At 44.7% G+C, this 19,473-nt stretch overlaps 1 protein-coding gene across 2 annotated transcripts in view; it reads right to left on the reverse strand.

Moving 5' to 3' along the window:
- Window positions 1–19,473, reverse strand: part of AWAT2 (acyl-CoA wax alcohol acyltransferase 2) — a 47,568-nt gene continuing 28,095 nt past the window's right edge. The window contains exons 1-7 of one of the 2 annotated variants that reach the window (XM_086389901.1): window positions 10,558–10,708; window positions 3,305–3,415; window positions 2,898–2,968; window positions 2,448–2,652; window positions 2,029–2,203; window positions 1,063–1,262; window positions 1–849 (exon numbers count right to left, since the gene is read on the reverse strand). In XM_086389901.1, the coding sequence (XP_086246027.1) occupies window positions 695–849; window positions 1,063–1,262; window positions 2,029–2,203; window positions 2,448–2,652; window positions 2,898–2,968; window positions 3,305–3,415; window positions 10,558–10,642 (1,002 nt within the window). In that variant the 5' untranslated portion in view covers window positions 10,643–10,708 and the 3' untranslated portion in view covers window positions 1–694. Of the gene's footprint in view, window positions 850–1,062; window positions 1,263–2,028; window positions 2,204–2,447; window positions 2,653–2,897; window positions 2,969–3,304; window positions 3,416–10,557; window positions 10,709–19,473 lie in introns of those variants that run through there. The other variant, XM_086389900.1, reaches the window with a different exon arrangement.

Below are 19,473 nucleotides of genomic sequence, written 5' to 3' on the forward strand. Positions count from 1 at the left end.
GTTTTTAATTGGATAAACTTTATTCTAAACATTGAGATGTCATAACATGTAGGGCATTGTTTGCTCAGGGATAAGAAGTGGGCAGAATAATTTGTGGAGCTCTCCAGTATGCAAAGTTCAATCACATTCAGTATTATCCCACCAACCTTTGAAGTAAGCACTGGAGGAACTATTTGTCTCATTTTACAGATGAGGAAACAGAGAAGACTGGTTGTTTCAAGTCATAGGGTTTGAAGGTGGAGAGGCCTGAATTCAAAGCCCACTGGACATCAAGGCCACTGGTCCTGAGAAGCCTTGATGCCAGAAGATAGGGCTGCTTAAGAGCTAAAGGGAAAGAGACAAGAGCAGGGGTCCTAGGGAACAGGCTGGTTGGGGCACAGACAGTATCAGAGGTGGGCTTTTTATTCTCTTCTCAGTTCTGATGCTGAGTGAGTGCATGTGAGGGAGGTTTCAGGACACCTCTCCCCAGGGCCTTCCCTGCCTTTGGGGTCATCTCCTTGTAACCCTAAGGTAAAGTCAGAGAAGAGCTCGAAGGAGAGAAATGAAGGAGGAAGAGGGATGCAGGAAACAGCCAAGCAGGCACCCACACACACAAAGCCGTCACTCCAAGGACTGACCAAGTAAGGAGCAGGAGTCATACAAAAGTCCTGTTGCTACGCCTTCCAACCAGGCTGAGAGGCCGTGGGGGTGTCTGTCAAGTTACCACCAGCTCTTGGGCCTCTGAGAAGCCAAACTTGGTCTTGTGCTGGTCAAACAGTTGGCGCAGGGCATCCACATAGATTGCGTGGTATTTAGCCACCGTCTTCTTGCTTGGGTTCTCAATCTTGGGCAGTGGTAGAGGCTTCCCAACTGCCAGGGGAGATGGAGAAGTTAGAGGGAAAAGCATCAGAGTGGCTCACTCCTCAGAATGGGCCTCCAGCCCAGGTTCTCCCCCATGCTTCCCCCTACCCTACACACATCCTGGCCAGCCTCCCTGCCTCTGAACACGGCCAGAGCCAAGGTCTAGCATTGGAACCAGATCCTGTGTCCTAGACGTGGCTGCCAGCTGAAGGGCCCACTTACCAATGGTGGTAACAGGCTGAGCGTAGGGCAGAAAGCCCAGGGAGTTCTCAGTGAAGCCACGCCCATAGAAAGCACAAGGGTAGATGTGCACCATACTCTGGAACCACTTCTGGAAGCGATTGATGAAGCCCCCTGGGGTGAAAGTGTACTGATTGTAGAGTTCTGTCTCCCCAAAGGAGTAGGCTGGGATTAGAGCCACCCTGAAAAAGAAAAGCATGTTCTCTGATGGTTAGGAATGTAGGCTGACCACCAGTGCTCCCTAGGTCTCCTTGTAAGTTCCTTCAGCCCTTAACCCAGCTAGGCCCAGGTCCAAACTAAGTGGAAGCAATGCGTGGTCTACCCAAGGCTGCCTGCGAGCTAAGGGAAGCGAGCCCCACTGTGTGTGTGTTAGTCGCTCTGTCATGTCCAACTCTTTGTGATCCCACAGACTGTACCCACCAGGCTTCTCTGTCCATGGGATTCTCCAGGCAAGAATACCGGAATGGGTGCCATTCCCTTCTCCAGGGGATCACCTTGACCCAGGGATCAAACCTGGGTCTCCCGTATCATAGGCAGATTTCTTACCATCTGAGCCACCAGGGAAGCCCCAGCGAGTCCCAGACCCTCCTGTAAACCCACATTGTCCGAGACACTGGAAGCTAGGAGCCAAGGGCCATTTCTTTTTGGTTTCTTCCCTTTCACCCACATGGAAATTTTGGCTTTCTCTGACATACAGTTGCAGCCAGTCACCTTTTTAGAGAGACTGGTCCAGATGAGATGCTAGTCTGAGGCAGATAAGGTTCCAGGCTGGCCTGCTGGCCTTTCTTCAGAAGCAGAAATGCCTCTAGAACCTGACACAGCCTCTATTCCACAACAGAAGCAACTTTATGCCTCCCTCTTTAAATATCATTTCCTCAAAACCTCTTCCTCCTTCCCTGCTGGGCTTTTGGATCTCCTCTCCCCAGTCTGGACCAGGAGTGTCCTTACCCGTGCTGAAGGGCCATGCGTACGAAGCCAGTGCGGCCCTTCAGGAACAGAGTGGTAGATCCAGGCAGGCTATATTTGCACTCAGCCAGGCCGCCAACCACCACAATCAGCATGTTGCCTGTGCCTCTACGGGTAAGCAGGAAGTCCATGGAGGATTGGCTCACAGAGCAGGCCCCTGGTAGGCAGGAAAAACCAAAAGATCATTGGTGACCTGCTAAACCTCCTAACTTTCCTCCTTACTTCTTCTAAGGTGGGGAGAACCCTCTTTAGGAAAGGGCTCTTTTAGGCAGCTGAGCCTAAGGTAGCTTTTCAGACCAGAGGAGATCACAGAGCCGGCCTTGTTCTCACCTATTTACCCAATACTTCTCTCTCAGGCAGCCATGTATTTCTTCGGCTTTCCATCCCAGGAGCCAACTCACCTGTAGACATGATATATTCTCTGAGGAAAGGCACCCAGAAAAAGGCCCCCAGTGTGAGGACATAAGGAGTGATGCCAGGAAATGTCTTGGAGAAGCCTGACATCTCTGTGGCAAAGTGGCCAAACCATGAATGGGACAAGAGCCCATGAGGGTGGCAGGCGACGATATAGTTGAGGCTGGGGGAGAGATCATGAGTCTTCAGAAGCTGTGGAAGAAAGTGGAGTCAAGAGAGATATAGCCAGGGAAGAGTTCCTCTCTTTCGGCCAGAGACCTAGAAAGGAAAGGGCTGTCATGTCTGGCCGTGCAGATGAGGTAACACAAAACTCTGGGGAGCTTCATTCACATGGGCCTCAATGTGAATTATGCCCCCGCCCCCCGCCCTGCCTCAGCTGCTGCCACAGGGAGTCAGGGCTGGGCCTGGGGCCCAAGTGGGGATCTGGGACTCCTCACCTTGAGTGGGAAGTAGTCACAGTACTGCTTCCACAGGCACCATTTCCTCACGCAGTTAAACCGGCGGCCACCTGAAAAACAAAGCTGATGGAGCTGAGCTTTGTCCACCCTGTTATCTCTGGGTGCCTTCAGCCCTTACCGTGTCCTGCCCCCTTAAGTGACAACCAGGCTGGGAATGAACTTCAGGGCCTGTTTGGGACAGCCCTAGCTCTCTGCTGTACTAGCCACCCCTCCCCAAGCCCACTCCAGTTCCCACCTGGGCCTCACTTGGCACCTTGAAAAGACCCCTTCCCTCACCTCCAGCCCAGACAAGGTCAGGCTGAAGGGCTGCCAGGGAATTGGCAGGAGTATAAGGAGAGAAAGAAAGAGCATGTGGCGAGTGGCAACAGCCCTTCCAGGGCCCTCACCTCTCTCAGGGGTCTTCCAGTCAAAAGCCAGCCAGGTAAGCATGAGCACGGTAACGGGCCAGTACGGCGTGAACACCACCAGGTAGAGGTTGACGGCGATCACGGTGATCACTGGAGGGAGCCCAGGCCAGAGTCAATGAACTGCAAACAGCGCCTCACACTTGCCCTCCCTCTGGGGCTATGTCTACCGCAAGGTCACAAGCACTCTCAGCCAGGCTCACATTACCGTCTTACTTCCTCACCCCAGCACATGCCTGCGTGCCCAGAGCCCCAGCATCTGCCCTAGCCTTGGGAACTTGTTTTGAGTCTAGGAGACAAGGTGTTTTCCTCCCTCGCTGTGCTCCGTGCAGTCAGCCCTCTCCCCCCAGGGCCTGCACCAGCAGCACTCTGGGCTGCAGTCAGTGGCAGGGAGTCAGTGGTGGGTCTCCCTGATTTGGCCACCAGAATTTAGGAGTCCTGGAGAGACAGAGCCAGGAATAGTCTTCCTCCAACTCACATTTTTCTCTCCATATCATCTCTGAGAAGGTGAACAGAATGCCAGAGAAAGAGGATGATAACCTTCAGCCAGGTTGGGAGCATGCAAGTTGGCAAACAAGAAACAAAGGAGACTGTACCAGAATACGGTATGGACCATGCTGAGCTCGAACAAGATAGGAACAATGTAGGTTAGAGTAGTTAGGACAGACTTCATGGAGATGAGTCACAGGGAGCCATGCTCAGGATTCTTACTGGACTCATTTTTTAAAATAACTGTGAATAAGACAGCGAGAGAAAGGGGGTCAAAAGAAAGGTTAGAAAAGACATGAAACACTCATAATTGAACATGGCAGAATGAACACAAGTTTTATCGTGACTCCTTGCTGCAGCCTCATGAAAATTATCACAGGATGTTTTAAAAAAATAGAGATTCTGCAAGGAAAAAGAGAATCAGAGAGATGCCAAAAGTGACTGAACGCTGTCAGCAAAATGTTTGCCTGCTAGACAGTGGGCAGAGGAGGGATTAACTGACTGAGAACAAGAAAGTTGAAATGTGATTACTTGTGAGGGGGAGTGTCTACAAGAGTAAGCCTGTTTGTACTAGAGAATCTAGAAAAGACTCAGAATTTGCAAACACCAGGTGTTAGAAAAAGCAGATGTAACAGGGCTTGATGGAAAATGTATCAAAGAAGTAGTTAAAACCCCAGACCTCTTCTCCTTCACTATACAGCTGGGCCATGGGAGCATTGTTCTCTGAAATAAAATTAACCAAAGAGACTCTAGACTCAGATACTTACACTAGACATAGCTAGGATATTCTATATGCAGCCAAATTATTAATCAAGTATGAAGAGAGACTAAAGACAATTTCAGATATATAGTCAGAGAGTTTGTTTCCCACATCCCTTTCTCAGGAAACTATGGAGGATGTGCTCCACAAAAATGAGGGAGTAAAGCAAGACAGAGGATAGCATGGGATCCAGGTAAAAAGAAATCCAACGAAGGAAGTGAGCAGGGCCAGGAATAGAGTGAGGAGAGCATGGCACCCAGGGCACAAAACTCAAGGAGACATTCACTCTCGGGGTCAGGCAAATACTGACCCAACACTTGCACAGCGCTGAGCATGAACACCTTCTTAGACTGTGCACCCAGGGTGCCTCACGGGTCCTGGAGGTGACAGTGGTGCATGAGACTGGACTGTAACAGGAGGATGCTGGACTCCACCAGCGAGGTCCTCAAGGAAATAAAAAATGCTGGTGGTGAAGGAGAGGAAATGTGTAGATTCCTGACGTGTTTGTGGAGAGTTTGGGGATGAATTCTTGATAACTGATAGATAACTAAGAGATAACTAAAATTTAAAATGAGGCAATTAACCAATCAAAAAATGTTCAGGATATCTAGACATTTCTCCAAAGAAGACATACAGATGGCCAAAAAACACATGAAAAGATGTTTAATATCACTAGTTATTAGAGAAATACAAATCAAAACTACAATGAAGTATCATCTCACACCAGTCAGAATGGCCACCATCAAGAAATCTATGAACAATAAATGCGAGAGGGGATGTGGAGAAAAAGGAACCCTTTTGCACTATTGGTGGGAAAGTAAATTGGTGCAACCACTATGGAGAACCGTGTGGAAGCTCCTTAAAAAACTAAAAGTAGAAGTGCCATATGATCCAGCAATTCTACTCCTGGGCATACATCTGAAGAGACACATGGTCTGAAAGGCTACGTGCACCTCAGTGTTCATTGCAGCACTGTTTACAATGGCCAAGACATGGAAGCAACCTAAATGTCCATTGACAGGGGAATGGAGAGCAACGATGTGGTACATATGTGGAATGGAACGTTACTGAGTCATAAAAAGAATGAAATAATACCATCTGTAACAACATGGAAGGACCTGGAGTTCTCATACTAAGTGAAGTAAGTCACACAAAGACAAATACCATATGACTTCACTCATATGCAGAACCTAAGTTTTAAAAACTGATATAAATGAATTTATTTACAAGGCAGACTCACAGATTTCAAAAACAAACTTGTGGTGATCAAAAGAGAAATATGGATGGGGAGAATGGATAGATTAGGACCTTGGGATTAATATATACACTACTATATATAAAATGGATAACCAACAAGGATCTACTGAATACCACATGGAACTCTACTTAATATTCTGTAGTAGCCTATATGTGCAAATGAATCTGAAAAAGAATGAATATATGTATAACTGAATCACTTTGCTGTACACCTGAAACTAAACATAGTAAATCATCTATACTCCAACAAATTTTTAAATAAAAAATAAAGGTAAAAAAATAAAATGAAGCAATTATGAATTCCAGAGAAAACAAGAAGTTGCACAAGAAAGGAAGTATAATCATAGTGCACTAAATAGCTGGTCTATGGAGAAGATTTACTAGTCATAGTTAGGGGTTTAAATAAAACAACCTAGGTGGTTATGGGGGAAAAGGCATATATTGAGCTGAAATCTAATGTTCCATATTAGGAAGTCAGTGATACTATCTAAAATTGTTACATTGGAAAATAGTAATATTTAGACATTTTAAATAGTAAAGTTTAGACATATGAAGGTAAATACCTGAAAAAAAGAGCTAACAAAGTTGAGAATAGCTGCCTCTAGGGAACATATCTAAGCGTGGAGCAAAGGCCAGCACTTTCAGGTTTTGATATACTCCTTACAAAACTAGGGCTTCCCTGGTGGCTCAGAGGTTAAAGCATCTGCCTGCAAATGCAGGAGACCTGGGTTCGTCAGGAAGATCCCCCTGGAGAAGGAAATGGCAACCCACTCCAGTATTCTTGCCTGGAGAACCCCATGAACAGAGGAGCCTGGTGGGCTACAGTCCACGGGGTCGCAAAGAGTCGGACACGACTGAGTGACTTCACTTTACAAAACTACTTGACTTTCTCAAGAAATAAAGAGAGACATGGGTATAGTCCAGAAGAGATTTGTTTCTTTTAGGCTTTGCTTGAACCCAGACAGTGTTGGGGATATCTTGGGAGGCAGTGCAGCTTCAGGTGGTGACACGCATGAGAATGACCACAAACAAGACTTTGAGCTTCACACTGGCAAAGTGGGGATAGCAACACCAGCTCCGCCTTATCTTCCTCACAGACTTCGTGTGATGGTCTTGTCTCAAGGTCATCAGGGTCCAAACGGATATGATTCCATTGCAGATTCATAGGGTGAAGAGCTGGGAAAGCTTTGACGGACAAGCACTGGAACCATCACCTCCTGGGAGCCCAGGCCCAACACTCTTCTGTCCCAGGCTCACTCTCCATATAGCCCAAAGTCAGGCTCTAATTAAGAGCCCTCGAGGAAGCTTCTCTCTGTCCTCACCCTGCTTTCACCCACTCTCCTCCTTCTCTGTTCCGCCTGCTCCACTAGCTCACACTGATCCCTGAACCCTCAGTCTCGCCTCCTCCCTTTCTCTCTCCCACATCTGATCATCAAGTCCTATGAACTCTACTCCAATTTCTTGAATGCCTCTTCTCCCCTTCACAATTATGACTGGTCTGGGCCAAATCACCACAATCTCTGACCTGAATTAGAGTGACAGTCTCTTCCTATAATCAGTTTGGTACCCAAAGCTGTAATGATCTCTCAAAACCACCAATCTGATGCCATTGCCCTGTGCCCAACCCAGTCATGGCTCCCATGGCCTTCAGGAAAAAGTCCAAACACTTCCATGATTGACAAACCCTGCACAATCTGTCCCCTGCCTCTTTTGCCGGTCTCCTCTGTCTTCCCTCTCCCACTCTTTCATCCTTTCATTCAATATTTATTGAGCATCAGTTCTGCTGCTCTTAGCCCCTCATCCCACTTAACCACTGGCAGCTTCTTGAATGCTTTACACTCTCCCCTCATCTCAGCTATTGCTCACTCTCTGCCCTGAGCATTCTTGCTTCTTCATCTATCTCTTACATGTCTTCTAAGAGTCAACTCAAATTTAATAGAAAAATGGACAAAAGTCATGAATGAGCTGTTAACAGAGAAAGAAATGCTAATTGCTAATAAATACATAAGAATACTTGGTAATTATCAAAGTTGAAAGTAAGGCTCATTGTTGTTTACACCTGTCACTCTGGTGGTGGCAGAAAGGAGTGTGCATGAGGCCTGATCCCTTTCCTGCTCACTCAGTGGTCATCTCTGAAGCCACATTTTTCAGCATCACAGTTTTGAGGTACCTCCAACAGCCTGGACATTTGCATCCACAGAGAGCAGAGACTCCCACCAACCTGTGTTGGGTGTTTAACATAAATAAGAAATAATCATTTGTTGAGTTAAGCCACTGAGATTTCCACATTAGTTGGTTACCATAGCATACATGGGCCAGTCCAATTATTCCACTCTCACATGTCCATTTTACAAATGAAGAAAACAAGACTCAGAGAAGATCAATAAACTGCTCAAGGAGCACAGATAGTAAGGAGTAGAGCTGTGATTCAAAAACAGGCAGTCTGACTCAGAGACTATGTTTTTCACATCCCTGGTTTTTTGCATCCTGGCTATATGTGTGTGTGTACAGGCATGGTAGTGGTGGTGGTTTAATCACTAAGTCGTGTCTGACTTGCAAGCCCATGGACCGTAGCCTACCAGGCTCCTTTGTTCATGGGATTTCCCAGGCAAGAACACTGGAGTGGGTTGCCATTTCCTTCTCCAGGGGATTTTCCCGACCCAGGGATCGAACCCAAGTCTCCTGCATTGCAGGCAGTCTCCTGCTTTTCAGGTGGATTCTTTACAGACTGAGCCACCAGGAAAGCCCTGCATGTGGTGAAATATATATATATATATATATATATATATATATATATTCACACACACATATGTATATCCATAATTTCTGGCTGTGTGCTTAGTCACTGTAGCCCAGTAGGCTCCTCTGTTCATGGGGATTCTCCAGGCAAGAATACTGGAGTGGGTTGCCATGCCCTCCTCCAAGGAATATCCCCAACCCAGGGCTTGAATCCAGGTCTCCCGCATTACAGGTGAATTCTTTAGAAACTGAACCACCAGGGAAGCCCCAATTTCTGGCTATAGACACACAAACTGTTAACAGTGGTTACCTCTAAGGAGTAACATCCTAGACTAGAGTGAGAAAGGGGAGCTACCAGCCTAGAGGTTCCATCCCCTAGCCTGGCCTGGGCTGTCCATACTGGTCATACTTCTTCCCCTAATATAGTGTAGCTCCTAGGCCATGGGAACACGGTGGCAGTGAGGGGAGGGGGTGCTAATGAGGCAAATCTGTGGAGATAGGACAAGAACTCAAGAAATGGGACTCAGCCCTTCCTGAGGAAAGGGCCCCAAGGACTGGGTCACATGGAAGGAGATTGAGAAGCCCAGCTGGGGCCCTGGTCCTCAATAAGAGGTCATTTGCAGCGGACTTTTCTCCCCTTTCAGTCAGAAATTTGTACATACACTGAAGGCCTAGCTTCCTCCTTCCTCTCTGGCCTAACATATACACTACAGCCACGTCCATATCTAGCCTCCCAATCAGCAGTAAATAAGGAGATACAGGTGGTAGGGACAGGAATTCATAGGCCAAAATCAGGCCCTTCTGGACTCAGGCACAGGCAAGCTCCTCTATTTTCTAGCTGTCCGATCTTGGATGGACCATTTAGATGGCATGTACCTCAGCCTCTGTATCTGTACAATGGAGATGATAGCCACGTTAGGTGGTTAGAACAGTGCCTGGTATGGGGGTAAAAAGCGCAACAGATGTTAGCTAATACTATATTAGTTAAGCTATCAATATGTGTGTGTGTAGCTATTAGTGTGTATTATTATGCATGATAATAACTTCTGCCTTATAAGGCTGGCAGGAGGCTAAAATGAAACCATAAGTTTCATTTTATGAAAATGCCTGGCACTAAGTAAGTAGCTGGTACATATGACTTTCTTTCTCCTGGCCTCTTCTAGCTCTGATTGCCCATCATTCCTAGGTTAACACTGCTTTTCTTCTCTTAGCATTCAGGGGTCCTGGTACTCACCCCAGGCAGGCCTCTGAGCCCCCCAGTCCCTGTTCTTTAGCCCACTCTCCCTATTGACCAGCAAGCCCCAAGCTCCCAAGGTCCACCTGCATTCTTCCTTCTCAGATATCTTCCAAGTAGGGGCATTTAGTTCATCCCCTTGCTTCCAGCCAATACTCACCTAAACCACTTAAAAATGAGAGTTTTGTTCCAGGCCCCTTCCCATAGGGACGGTCTGCATCAGCACCTAAAGCACCATAGCCAGCAACTAAGTAACTTTCACAAAGGATTTGTAGGGTGGGTAGAGTGAAAAATAGATGGGTAAATGGATGAATTCTTTCAGACGAGATTTTCAGAGCTCCCTCTGCCACCAAGACAACTGTCTTGCACCGATGGTCCGCTCAGGTCCCTGAGGTCACAGCTATGCCCATTTCCTTGGCAGGCCTCAGTGGAACTGCTCCCCATCTTTCCCAAACATGCCTTCTAGGACCCACTGATGACCCAGGAGGGCTCACCACACACAACAGCCACAAGTGTGGCTCACACACATGTGCACACACATTCCTGCACAAGTGTGCACCCAGACCCACATGCACACTCGCAGATTCCACAAGGACTGTGTCCAAGCATGTCAAGATGGAGGCTGGGGTGGCCAACTGTCCTTATTCACCTGAAACAACCCTGGTTTCAGCATCCAAAGTCCTGCTAAAACCTATAACCTCTCAGTCCCAGGCAAACCAGGACATCTGGTCACCCTGCCAAAGGCTGAAGACTCACCGATAACAAAGGCACTAAGGGCCCACTGGAAAATAGCAAAGACCTCCAGGGAGATCTTGAGGTCCTTCTTGGAAGGCAAAACCATTATGCCCAGGGTCCCTGTGACTCCAGGTAAGTGCTGTTCAGCTGTCCAGCCCCGATTGCTCAGGGACCAGTGGTGTTTCCTCTCTTTGTGCTTTATTTTTCAGTCCCTGCCTAGTCTCCACCCCTACCCCCAGGACAGGACCAAGAGACAACATGCTGCCTCAGCTTGTCCAGTTCCTTCCAGCCATCTACCCACCTGTACTTTTACCCACTTGGGCAAGGGCCGGGCTGAGATTGTGACACCCTCTTGCACACCTGTGTAGAGAAGTGTAGATGGAGCTCAGGTGTGGGATGTGAGTGGAGGTGGGGGTGGGGCTGCTGAGAGGCCTCCAGGGCCAGTGTGGATAGGTGAGAGCGGTCAGGGAAGAATGCAAGGCACACGCGGCACCTGTAGCCTGCATTTCTGTTTGTGAGGCCCAGAGGTTTATGGTCTCTCAGTGACAATGTGATTGTGGGGGAGGAGGTCACAGGTCACAGCTAGAAATATCTTTGGCCTTTTGTTCAGTCCAAGAGCATTCATTACTCCCCATGAACAGACATCAGATGTGTATCTCTGGGCTGAATAAATTTTCTATTAAATGAATAAACAAATGTGAGTACATATATCACATTGTTTTGTGTTCATGAAATTCTAGAACAGGCAAAGCTGATCTATGGTGAAAAAATTAGTGGCTGCTTCTGCTAGGAGATTGACCAGGGAGGGGCATAAAGGACATTTTGGGAGTGACAACAATATTCTCTTTTTTAAAATTTTTTTAAATTTATTTTGGGCTGCACTGTGTTTGTGTTGCTGTGCGTGGGCTTTCCCTAGTTGCTGAGGGTGGGGGCTACTCTCTGTTTGCTGTGTTCAGGCTTCTCATTGCAGTGGTTTCTCTTGTTGCAAAGCATGGGCTCTAGGGGGCAAGGGCTTCCATATTTGTGGCTCGAGGACTCAATTGCCCCGCAGCATGTGGAATCTTCCTGGACCAGGAATCAAACCCATGTCCCCTGCATTGGCAGGCAGACTCTCAACCACTGGACCACCAGGGAGGTCCAATATTCTCTGTCTTGATAGAGCTTTGAGTTACCCAGGTAAAAAACTCATTTGTCAAATGATACAAATGAATGTATTTGCAAAACAGAAATAGATCCACAGACAGAAAACAAACCTATGCTTAGCGAAAGGGAAAGGTGAGGGAGGGATAAATTAGGAGTTTGAGATTAACAGATACACACCACTATATGCAAAATAACTAACAAGGACCTATTTATAGCACAGGAGCTCTACTCAATATTCTCTAATAACCTATATGTGAAATTGAATATATATGCTTATAACTGAATCACCATGCTGTACACCTGAAACTAACACAATATTGTAAATAAACTATACTTTCATTTCTCTTTCCATAAAAGAGAAAAAAAGTCATTGTCAAAACTCAGCAAATGTACAATTAAGACTTGTGCATTTCTCTGTAGGTCAAGCTGACTCCCTGGTGGCTCAGTGGTAAAGAGTTTGCCTGCAATGAAGGAGACTCGGGTTCAATCCCTGGGTCAGGAAGATCCCCTGGAGAAAGGATTGGACCCACTTCAGTATTCTTGCCTGGAGAATTCCATGGACAGAGAGGAGCCTCGTGGGCTATAGTCAATGGGGTCACATAGAGTCGGACACAACTGGGCAATTAACACATTTCTCTGTATGCTGCAAATTTTACCTAAAAGTAAACAAATACTGAACTCTCTTTAATGCTGGTGTGTTTAAGGGTGAGGAGAACTGATGGCTGCGATGTATTTTGAAATGCATATAGGAGGTATTGACAGCTAGATAAAGGGATATATTGATGGACAGATGTGTGAGAAATCGAACATAGCAAATACTATCTATACAGTCTAGGTAGCTGGTGTTCACTCTACAAATCTTTCAACCCATTCTGTAGGCTTAAAAATTTTTATAATAAAATTTTGCCAAGAATTTTCCCCTCAAGGCCACAATGAAAAAATAAAATTTAAAAATACAATTTCTCCAGGCATGGCATATGCACATGTGGCCTTTGTGTGTGTGTTGTATGTACAAAGTTAAATATTTATCTAGTTGTTAATACATGTTTATATATCCATTCCACTAGGTGTCATCTCCAATATATGTTTGTATGCTGTGGGGATGTATAAATGTGAAAACAACTAAGTCCAGCCAGGTGTGTGCTGCAGACCAAGTCAACGCATGTGTGAAAGACTGAAGGGGTTTCTTAATGCAACACATAATTACTGAAGACATAGGATATGCCAGGGATTGCTCTGGACAGCTGGGTTATATCAGTGAGCAAAACAAATTTATAAAAAAATGTCAAGCTTTCATGAAGTTTACACTCTGGTAGGGGAAGACAGATAATAGAAATGAATTACTTAACTAATTATATAGCACACTGTCAAGTGATAAATGCTATGGGAAAATAAATGGAACAGAGTAAGAAGGAGCCAGAGTACAGGAAGTGGGGAGGGGTTAGGTGGGGAGATCAGGCTCTACAGTTTTAAAAGGAGTGGTCAGGGATGGCCATAACAAGAAGGTGGTGTCTGAGCGAAGACTTGAAGGAGATGAGGAAGCAAGCAATGCTCCTGTCCGGACTGAGAATGTTCCAGGCAGAGGGCACAGCCAGATCTCAGACCCTAAGCGGGGATATGCCTGTCAGATGCAGAGGAGCAGAAACCTTGAGCTGAGTGCAAGGAGCTGAGGAGGTGAAGTCAGAGAGCTTAGCAGGGCCACAGGGTATAAGGCCTTGACCTTCTACTCCAACTGAAATGGGAGTCAGTGTGGGGTTTTGAGCAGAAAGGGGAAAGGATTGTCTTGTGGTCAGGAAAAAGAAAGGACCCTTTTGAAGGACTGTAGCAATAATCCATGCAGAGATGATGATGGGTCAGATTGGCAGGAGTCAGGATGGCGGGAAACAGATTCTGGGTGTTTCCTCTGATGCAGAGGCCCCATGCAAGCACTCTCCCCTCTGAGGCTCAGAAGCCTCTACATGGGAGCACCATTGGTGAGCAGCCACCATGGGCTTAGCCTTGGCCTGTGAACCTTGCCTGCATTCAACTTTATCTCATCCAGTCCTACAGGAAATGTGTGGAAGGTGTTGGGTGCCACTCACCTGCTTGGCTGAAATTGTGGTGAAGAGACTTCTGGAAAGGGAGGCTGAAAAGGGCAGCAAAGCCAATCTCCAAAAGAGTTAGGACACAGGGATGAAGAGCTTGGGCTTAATACTGAGGGCCTTGAGGAGGTGCCGTCAGTTTCTGAGCAGGGCTGGTAACTTGTGCCAAATGCCACAGAAGGACAACTGTCAGGCCCAGAGTGACTGTCAGGGCCCAAAGACCTAGTTGCCCCAATGATTGATACACAGGCTCCCCTCCCGCCTTCCTCTCTAATACCTTCTTGCAAGACCAGTTCCAAAGCCACATAATCTAAGTGGATGGGCTCATGAGGACTTTCCCCAGCACTGAAAAGCCTGCTGGCCTGGATCTTTCACCTCATTAGACTGACTTCTTTGTTTGGGGTAAGGGTAGTGCAGTCCTTATTCAGGCTCCTGTGAGGGAAACTTTCTGAGACTATTCCTCATCGGGGAACAAAGCTCCATAAACACTGAACACCAGTGAGAGGCAAGGGACAGAGACAGCTCTGGAAGCAAAGAAACAGCCATGCTAGGAGTTTAGGATTAATATCTACACACTACTACACTTTCATCAACCTTTTTGGAGAAGGAAATGGCAACCCACTCCAGTAGTCTTGCGTGGAGAATCCCACGGACAAAAGAGCCTGGTGGGCTACAGTCCATGGGGTTGCAAAGAGTCAGACACGACTGAGCGACTAACACACACATTATGTATAAAACAGATAACCAACAAGGACATGCTGTATAGCACAGGGAACACTGCTCAGTGTCTTGTAAAACTTACAACAGAGAAGAATCTGGAAATATATATATATAATAATTTCTATGTATTATATGTGGGCTTCCCCGGTGGCTCAATGGTAAAGAAAACCCCTGCCAATGCAGGAGAGATGAGTTTGATCCCTGGATCAGGAAGATTCCCTGGAAGAGAGCATGGAAACCCTCCAGTATTCTTGCCTGGAGAATCCCATGGAGAGAGGAGCCTGGTGGGCTACAGTCCATACTATGGTAAAGAGTCGGACACAACTGAAGTGATTGAGCATGCACGCATGCATTTTATATATATACATAACTGAATCACTTTGCTATATACCTGAAGCTAACACAGCATTGTAAACCAACTATATTTCGATAACAACTTTAAATTTTTCAATTTAAAAAAAACAGTCCTGCCTGGGTGTCTGCTGTGGAGGGGGTAGGTGACAGGAGCTACTGACTCAGATTCTGGGTGGATAACAGGAAAGGAAACGCAAGAGGATGAGCACTTTTTACAAGGCCGATAGAGCAAATTAGAAGCTTGGTTGGGGCTACCTCTTGTGAGAGGGACCGGAGGGGCAAGCAGGCCCTGCAATGGCATGTGAAGCTAGGCATATTTAACTATAAGCAAGGTGAAAAGACAGTCCTCAGAATGGGAGAAAATAATAGCAAATGAAACAACTGACAAAGGATTAATTTCCAAAATATACAAGCAGCTCATACAAGTCAATACCAGAAAAACAAACAACCCAATCAAAAAGTGGGGAAAAGACTTAAACAGACATTTCTCCAAAGAAGACATACAGGTGGCTAACAAACACACGAAAAGATGCTCAACGTCTCGCTCATTGTTGGGGAGATGCAAATCAAAACTACAATGGTAGTTTCTGACCTCACACCAGTCAGAATGGCCCTCATCAAAAAGTCTACAGACAATAAATTCTGGAGAGGGTGTAGAGAAAAGGGAATGCTCTTGTGCTGTTGGTGGGAATGTAAATTGATGCAGTCACTATGGAAGAAGGTATGGAGATTCCTTTAAAAACTAGGAATAAAACCATCATATGACCCAGCAATCCCACTCATAGGCATATAATCTGAGGAAACCAAAATTGAAAAAGACCATGTATCCCATTGTTCATTGCAGCGCTATTTACCATAGCTAGAACATGGAAGCAAACTAGATGTCCATCGACAGATGAATGGATAAAGAAGTTGTGGTACATATACACAATGGAATATTACTCAGCCATAAAAAGGAATACATTTGAGTCAATTCTAATGAAGTGGATGAACCTAGAGCCTATTATACAGAGTGAAGTGAGTCAGAAAGAGAAAGATAAATATAGTATTCTAATGCACATATATGGAATCTAGAAAAATGGTACTGAAGAATTTATTTCCAGGGCAGCAATGGAGAAACGGACACAGAGAATAGACTTACGGGCATGGGGAGAGGGGAGGAGAGGGCAAGATGTATGGAAAGTGTAACATGGAAACTTACATTACCATACGTAAACTAGATAGCCAACAGGAATTTTCTGTATGGCTCAGGAAACTCAAACAGGGGCTCTGTATCAACCTAGAGGGGTGGGATGGGGAGGCAGATGGGAGGGAGGCTCAAAAGGGAGGGGATATATGTATACCTATGGCTGATTCATGTCGAGGTTTGACAGAAAACAACAAAAGTCTATAAAGCAATTATCCTTCAATTAAAAAATAAATATTTTTTTAAAAGGCATAGGAACCAGAGCTCATATTGTCAACATTCACTGGATCATGGAGAAGGCAAGTGAGTTCCAGAAAAACATCTACTCTGCTTCATTGATTACTTCAAAAGCCTTTTACTGTGTGGATCACAACAAACTGTGAGAAATTCTTAGAAATGGAAGTACCAAACCACCTTACCTGTCTCCTGAGAAACTTGTATGTGGGTCAAGAAGCAACAGTTAAAACCGGACATGGAACAACTGACTGATTCAAAATTGGGAAAAGAGTATGACAAGGCTGTATATTGTCAATCTGTTTATTCGACTTATATGCTTTGTACATCATGGGAAATACCAGGCTGGATGAATCAGAAGCTGGAATCAAGATTGCCAGGAGAAATATCAACAATCTCAGTTGTGTAGATGATACCACTCTAATGGCAGAAAGTGAAGAGGAACTAAAGAGCCTCTGGATGAAGGTGGAAGAGGAGAGTGAAAAAGCTGCTTGAAATTCAACATTCAAAAAACTAAGATCATGGCATCCAGTCCCATCACTTCATGGCAAATAGAAGGGGGATAAATGGAAATGGCACCCCACTCCAGTACTCTTGCCTGGAAAATCCCATGGACAGAGGGACCTGGTGGGCTGCAGTCCATGGGGTCACTAGGAGTCAGACACAACTGAGCAATTTCACTTTATTTTTTCACTTTCATGCATTGGAGAAGGAAATGGCAACCCACTCCAGTGTTCTTGCCTGGAGAATCCCAGGGACGGGGGAGCCTGGTGGGCTGCCGTCTATGGGGTCGCACAGAGTCAGACACGACTGAAGCGACTTAGCAGCAGCAGCAGCAAGTGGAAACAGTGACAGACTTTATTTTCTTGGGCTACAAAATCACTGTGGACAGTGACTGCAGCCATGAAATTGAAAGGTGCTTGCTCCTTGAAAGGAATGCTGTGATGAACCTAGACAGCATGTTAAAAAGTAGAGATATCACTTTGCCAACAAAGGTCCATATAGTCAAAGCTATGGTTTTTCCAGTAGTCACGTACAGATGTGAGAATTGGACCATTAAGAAGACTGAGTGCCAAAGAATTGATGTTTTTGAACTGTGGTGCTGGAGAAGACTCTTGAGCATCCCTTGGACTGTGAAGAGATCAAACCAGTCAATCCTAAAGGAAACCAACCCTGAATATTCATTGGAAGTGCTGTTGCTGAAGCCTAAGCTCCAATACTTTGAGCACCTGATGTGAAGAACCAACTCATTGGAAAAGACCCTGATGCTAGGAGAGATTGAAGGAAAAGAAGAAGGCAGCAGCAGATGAGATGGTTAGATAGCATCACCGACTCAGTGGACATGAATTTGAGCAAACTCTGGGAGATAGTTGAGGACAAAGGAGCCTGGTATGCTACCGTCCAATGGGTCACAAAGAGTCAGGTGCAACTTAGCGACTGAAATACAACAAAGACAAATTAAAAATGTTGAAAGCAGAGAGAGAAACAACATCCTATCATCTTAACAATAATGGAAAATAATTCAAAAAACAATAAATTTATCATCAGAAACCATAAAGGTCAACAAAAAATGACATGACATTTTTCAAGTATCGAAAGAAAAGAATTGTGAATTCACCTACCTCCAGAGAAAATACCCCTAAGGAATGAATAAAGGGGAAATCAGGACATTCTCAGATGAAGGAAAACCAAGAGAATTTTTTTCAGAGAGACCTACCTGAAAGAATGACTGAATGATGTTCTCTGAACTGTAAAGATAAAGGAAGAAATTCTGGAAAATCAGAAAGAAAAAAAAACATGATAAGCGAAAGTATGGTAAACAAAATGGACTCTCCTTCTCCCCTTGAGTTGTCGATTATGTTTGAAGATTGAGGCAAAAATTAGAAAACTAATATGGTTTTCAGTGTATATAGAGGACACAAGATAGTTGTATTATAAATGGGTGAGGGTAAAGGGATGACAAAATCATAGATTTTGGTAATACACACAAATGTGTGCACACAGATACACACACTGTAAATGTACCTAGAGCAACCACTGAAGAAGTTATACAAAGAGGCACATTCAGAAACACTATACATGCATACCTCATTTCATTGCACCTTATAGATACAGCATTTTTTACAAATTGAAGGTTTGTGGCCACCTTGCATTCAGCAAGTATATTGGCCCCATTTTTCCCACAGCATTTGCTCACTCCATGTCTCTGTATCACATCTTGGTAATTATTACAATATTTCAAACTTTTCATTATTATTGTATTTGTTATGGTGATCTGTAATCAGTAATCTTTGATATTATTACAGAAAGATATTAACTTGATGAAGGCTCAGATGATGGTTAGCATTTTTTACCACTGAAGTGTTTTTAAAAGTAAGGTATGTACATTGTTTTTTCAGACATTATGCTATAGACTACAGTATAGTGTAAACATAACTTTTATATACACTAAGAAACCAAAAAATTGGTGTCACTCACTTTATTGCAGTATTCACTTTATTGTGGTGACTGGAATGAAACCTGCAATATCTGTGAGGTATACCTGCAGATAAATCAAAATTGAATTCTAAAAAATGTTTGAGTAATCCAAAGGAAGGCAAGAAAAGAAAACAAAGAAGCACAGAATGAACAGAAAACAAAAAGTTAGTGTCAGACTTAAGCCCTAACATGTCAATAATTCCCTTAAATGTAAGTGATCTACACACACACCAGTTAAAAGATAAAGAGTGATAGAGTGGATTAAAAAACATGACCCAACCACATGCTATCTACAAAAAAGTCACTTCAAATATAATGATATTGAAAAGTTGAAAGTAAAGGGATAGAAAAATATATATCATGCAAACATTAATAAAGAATGGGTTACATTAATATCAAAGATTTTAGAGCAAAGAAAATTACTGGAGACAGAGGAGGCATTACATAATGATAAAAGGGTGAATTCACCAAAAAAAAAACAATCTTAAATGTGCAAGATTTGCAACAGAGGTGCAAAATATGTGAAGCAAATCCTGATAAAACTGAAAGGAAAAATCGAAAAACTAGAATTACAATTAGAGACTTCAAAACACCTCTGAATTTAACAGAAAATCAGGAAGGATCAAGAAGTCAACAATACTATCGACCAGTGGAATCTAAACAACATGTATAGAACACATCATCCAACCATAACAGAAAATACATTACTTTCAAGTGCCCTTTGAATATATGTCAAGATAG

The sequence above is a fragment of the Bos grunniens genome, chromosome X, assembly GCF_055505025.1.
Source record: "Bos grunniens cultivar Pamir isolate PY7600 chromosome X, Bosgru_T2T1.0, whole genome shotgun sequence".
Taxonomy (NCBI): Eukaryota; Metazoa; Chordata; class Mammalia; order Artiodactyla; family Bovidae; genus Bos; species Bos grunniens.